Here is a 4,968-nt window from a genome sequence, read left to right on the forward strand (position 1 = left end):
ATGATATATTTATATGTTAGATATACCTAGCCAAACGGCTGAAAAAAAGGCTAATTTTTTTTAGGAAAAAAAACATAGGCTCAAAATTTTGAACTTTTTATTCAGCTTGTTATTGATATTATTACTAGTATTATCATATTGATTATCAAGTACAAAATGATGGCAACGTAAAATGTGTACACTTACCTAATCTGCAGAGCGTCCTTAAACTTGTCAGAAGCTTCGTAGATTTGCCCTTTATCTCGGGCCATGCAACCTACAGGTCAAACAGTACAAATCTTAGATTTTTTCAAACACGTGCATTAACTTTTTAAAGTGAGAAAAAATATACATTAAACGTCAACATCTTTCTAATGAAATCATGGCCGAGTCACCATTAAAAATAATCGCCAAATGACGGAAATTAATGTAATTCGTTCGAAATTCCCCAATCAGAAATTGAGGCAAATAGGTCAAAGAGTTTCAGAGTTGTGGTAGGACATCCAAACAAACAAACAGACAGACAGACACCGACAGATATTATTACTTTATATATGAGTCGACACTTTACGGAAACAAACTTGAGACTTTTAATTGAAACTATTAAGGAACAGACTTAAGACTTTTAAGGAACAGATTTGAGACTTATAAGGAACAGATTTGAGACTTTAGGAACAGACTTGAGACTTTTAAAGAACAGACTTACTTATCGGAACATGATCAGTCAGACTAAAAACTTACTATAAAAAGCCTAAATTCTACCAACCTAATCTGAGATAGCAGTCTATATAGTTTGGATGATCTAGGAGAATTTCTTTATAAGTTTTCTCCGCGACATCGTGATGACAGAGTGTTTCATGTATCCGGGCTAAATTATATCTAAACGGAAAATAACTATTTATAACACTGTTATTTTGGACGGCAGTGTTATTAAGTTTTTAGACAGAAATTTTCTCTTTATCTCGAAGGTTCAAGCCTTTTTAGATTTAATTTCGTCTCTCGCTAAAGCTGGAGACAAAATAAAATTTAAAAAGGCGAGATATTAACACTATCAAAATAAATAAATACACAAAAATGGCACGTCAATTATATAACATCTAATATAAAGTATAAACTTTTAAAATGTACATATTAAAGAAAATCCCGAATATTAATGCTGGAAGATGATTATTTAAAAGAATGCGGGAACTTCATAGCAAAAAAATGCGCAAATACTGAAAGGTGTACTCAGCTGGGGTGATTTTTACTTTTAAACCCATAAGAAAATTGTGAAAATTTTAATCCAGCTCAGCTGGGAATATATGGGTTTCAGGATATGTTCACAATAGATTAAAAAAGGCCACCCAGGGCATAAAAAAGTTTATTAAACTAGATCAAAAATATTTTTATTTATATTCCAAAAATAAAGCTTATTTGGGGGAAAGAATGATGCCCAACCTGATAGTAATTGCAATCAGCTTATAATATCTCTCGTCCTCCTCGGACTCTAGGTTAGCGCGCTCGAGAGCCTCCTCAAAACATTTTAATGCATCCTACACAAATACAAGTAAACACCACAGTCCTTATCTACACTTCTTTCAGGGGTATATATTTTCTTGAAAAATTATTTCGCACCCCACTCACAATTTTGGAAATAATTTTTATTACCCCAGAAGTTATAACTACTGGGGCGGAGCGGAAAAAAAATTTTCACGGTTTTATTCGTTTGAATTTGGAAAAATAAAAATTATTGGGTAAAGAATAATGTCAAAAATGAATCAAAAAGATATCCTATTTTTCTTTCTTTCTCAAATCATCAAAAAGCATTTCAAAAATCTACACCACTGAGTTCTTTAGAGCACCATACTAAAGTAGGTTGATTTTTAAATTAAAAAGATCCTCAAATGCTTAAATTAAATCAAATCATACAGAGATTGGTTAAGGCATTATTTTCAGAGGCCAGAGTGTCAATTCTTACCCAAACTCCGGCTTTCAGCCCGATCTTTACCACTTTGATATTAGTTTTACCTAAACCGGATTTGAACAGAAAAATATAACTTTTAGTCTGTATAATAACTTTAAAAAGATTCTTACTAAAGCCACTGATTTACGTCTGTCTTTGTATAATTTTTTATTTTCAAAATTATTTGACTTAAGAATCTGACTACGGATACGCATCAAGTGGCAAAAAGTCAACCAAATAGTCATAAAATATTTTTGGTCTACGCAAAATCATAAAACAAGTGTGTATAAATAGTTCAGTGCTTAGGATCCGGATCCGTTGGATCCGCAACATTTTGGGATCCTGGATCCGGATCCACAAAAATATGCGGATCCACGGATCCGGATCCAAGGGGCAAAATTTCTATAAAACTGTAAAAAAAACTTTTTGCTGTTAAAATTATCTTTTTTTCTGAATGATTCTTCAAGTTTTATCCTGATATAAGCTTTTAATAAAAGATAATTTGAAATTCTACTTTAGCTAAAAAAAAATTAAGGAAATGAACTCATGACCTCGATCCGGATCCATTTCTTTTCAGGGCGAATCCAAAATGAAATATTCGAAGCAGTAAGAACTGATGGATATTTACATTTTTATATGGATCTGGTATCTTGTAAAATGGACGAAACAAAATCTGACCTCATTTTTTCCCAGGCGGTAGTACAGAGATCCAACATTGTTCAATATCTCTGGAGGAACATCAGCACCAATCTATACAAACAAAATATAATTAGAAATATGCTTAAAATAATTAAAAGAACCGTAGACGTAATTTCAAATGACCCACTGTTTATAAACTGAACTAATTGATTCTCATTTTAACCTTTGTAAGATTTTCAAATTTGTCTAACTAAAAGTGTGTTTTCATAGTAAAAGTTACTTAAGGTTGAGGGAAATTCTATGAATTCACATCATTTTTATCAAATTTAGGATAGGAAAAGGAAGATTTCTAACTTTTTAGAAGGTACCGTTGTGAATCAAACACGTCACTATTTCAAAAGAGTGTCCATTGAAATTAAAGTCCTAACTCATAATTAACGACTCTCTTAGGCATAGAGTAATAGCTAAGGAGAGAGAATAGGATTTGTTTCCCCTCTCTAAACTTATAACCAGCACTACGTCGCCTCTGTTTAAGGAATGGAATTCAACTATATAGATAAATATAATTGATTAAATATTTTTATTGTATGATTTCTACATTTTAATTTAGCCAGGACCGCTCTAATCATTGCTGGTTCTTATGAAATGAGGCCCGTTTGCAGCGATAAATACATGTTAAATTAAAATAAAACCAAATGAAACAAAAAAAATTCAGAAGAAAGCAAATAATCTACCAGTTTATAAAATTGATATCTTGTATCTAATTATTGTCCTTGAAAAAGTATTCGCAAAAATGAAACTGGGGTAAAGGCTGAATCCGAATAAAATTTGATTCGATCCCTCCTAATTTTACCTCCATCTGTAACGTCTATTTGGGAAAGTGGTTGAAAACACTATATGCTCAAGTCTACAAAACTTCATTTAGTTCACCACTCAAACTGTAAATCGTTATATATTTAGCCGAATTTAGTAAACTTATCATATGTATACCGGTTATAGCGAACATTCCCTTTAATTAACCTGGTGGTGCTTATTGCTTACCTTCTCTTTAAGTATATTAGTTGCTGTACTGTAACTCTTAAGACTCTCTGATATATCCAACTGTTCCAGGATCTGAGCGTATTCTATCCAGGCTTCTACATCTTCAGGGAACTGTTCTGTTACCTTCTTCAGATGACTGATAGCTATCCGCCTATAATCAATCAATCAATCAATCAATCAATCAATCAATCAACCAACCAACCAATCAATCAATCAAACTTAAACAAGTTAGATCAAACAAACAAAATTGGAGAAGATGCATCCACCAAAATAAAAAATCGAAAATTCAACATTTTGATCCCTAAAAAGCTAAAAAACAGACATATAACAAATAATTTGGAATTTAAAGATAATTAATTCTCCAACCTTTTCTCCTCGTTCACAACATTAGCGTAGAGTGAGCCAAGGATCTTCATTGTCTCATAGTTACCGGGCTGGGCCTTCAGAACCTTCTCGAAACACATGGCGGCGTTCTCCGTATCCCCCCTAGGATTATATTATAATTTATTGATCAATTGTAATTTAATCCTCTTTGGACCGAATCGGGAACACATGGGTAACCCGGGGGTGACATATGCTAAAAAATTATATTTTATTTGTCAAAATTCAAAATTTGGAAATTTTTTATTTAAGTTTTGTTTTTATTCCACAGACAATCTGGGTAATTCAGCTAGTATAATAATAGTATATATGACACGCACATAGGCTAAAAATGTTTATATTTAATACCAAGCGCGGGTAAACAGCGGAAGTGACAACGGTATAACAAATATGTTTCTCAACGCGGGGCACTCCAGCTATTTTAGAAATAAAAAAAAAGGTATTTATTAGGTCTCGATTGAATGATAAGGGGATAGAACAACTAGTTATAATGGAAATGGATAATATAGGCCCCGGACCAAATTAAATCATTCTTTGCAGTTCGATTCGTTCCCCCCCCCCCATGTAGGAAGGCAGGGATGTACACTGTACACTCTAAATAATTCTAGGGTGAAATTTTTTTTTGACTTTTTTTTTTTAAACATCAAAAGACAAGTTGCTTCACCCTTTCTGATACTTTCCACCCAAAATTTGTATATATTCCCTCTAAAAATCATTTAGTTTACTCAATTAAAGCGAGAGAGAAAATCTGTAGGGCGACCAGGGATGGGGGGGTCAGTTCTTGAAATTGCATACCCCCGAGCATTATTACAAACACGTCACCTGTAGATGTACATTTGTCCCAGACCAAACTGTGGAAGAACAAAGTTGGTAGCAGCAAACTGTGTTGCTTGATAATAATACTGGAATGCTTGGTCATAATCATGCTGAACATGGAAGCATCTAAAATAAATACAAATTAATTTTCAATTTTACACACGATCGAT

General features: G+C 32.9%; 1 protein-coding gene across 1 annotated transcript in view; it reads right to left on the reverse strand.

The window, feature by feature from the left end:
- The window catches only part of LOC111699271 (RNA polymerase-associated protein CTR9 homolog), a gene marked incomplete in the record, with an annotated part of 21,058 nt that overhangs the window by 9,567 nt on the left and 6,523 nt on the right, over nt 1–4,968 (reverse strand). The window contains 7 exon segments of the mRNA XM_023469899.1: nt 187–256; nt 746–858; nt 1,417–1,511; nt 2,600–2,671; nt 3,602–3,752; nt 3,968–4,087; nt 4,805–4,924. Of these exon segments, the coding sequence (XP_023325667.1) occupies nt 187–256; nt 746–858; nt 1,417–1,511; nt 2,600–2,671; nt 3,602–3,752; nt 3,968–4,087; nt 4,805–4,924 (741 nt within the window).

This window comes from Eurytemora carolleeae, unplaced genomic scaffold (assembly GCF_000591075.1).
Source record: "Eurytemora carolleeae unplaced genomic scaffold, Eaff_2.0 scaffold326, whole genome shotgun sequence".
Classification (NCBI taxonomy): domain Eukaryota; kingdom Metazoa; phylum Arthropoda; class Copepoda; order Calanoida; family Temoridae; genus Eurytemora; species Eurytemora carolleeae.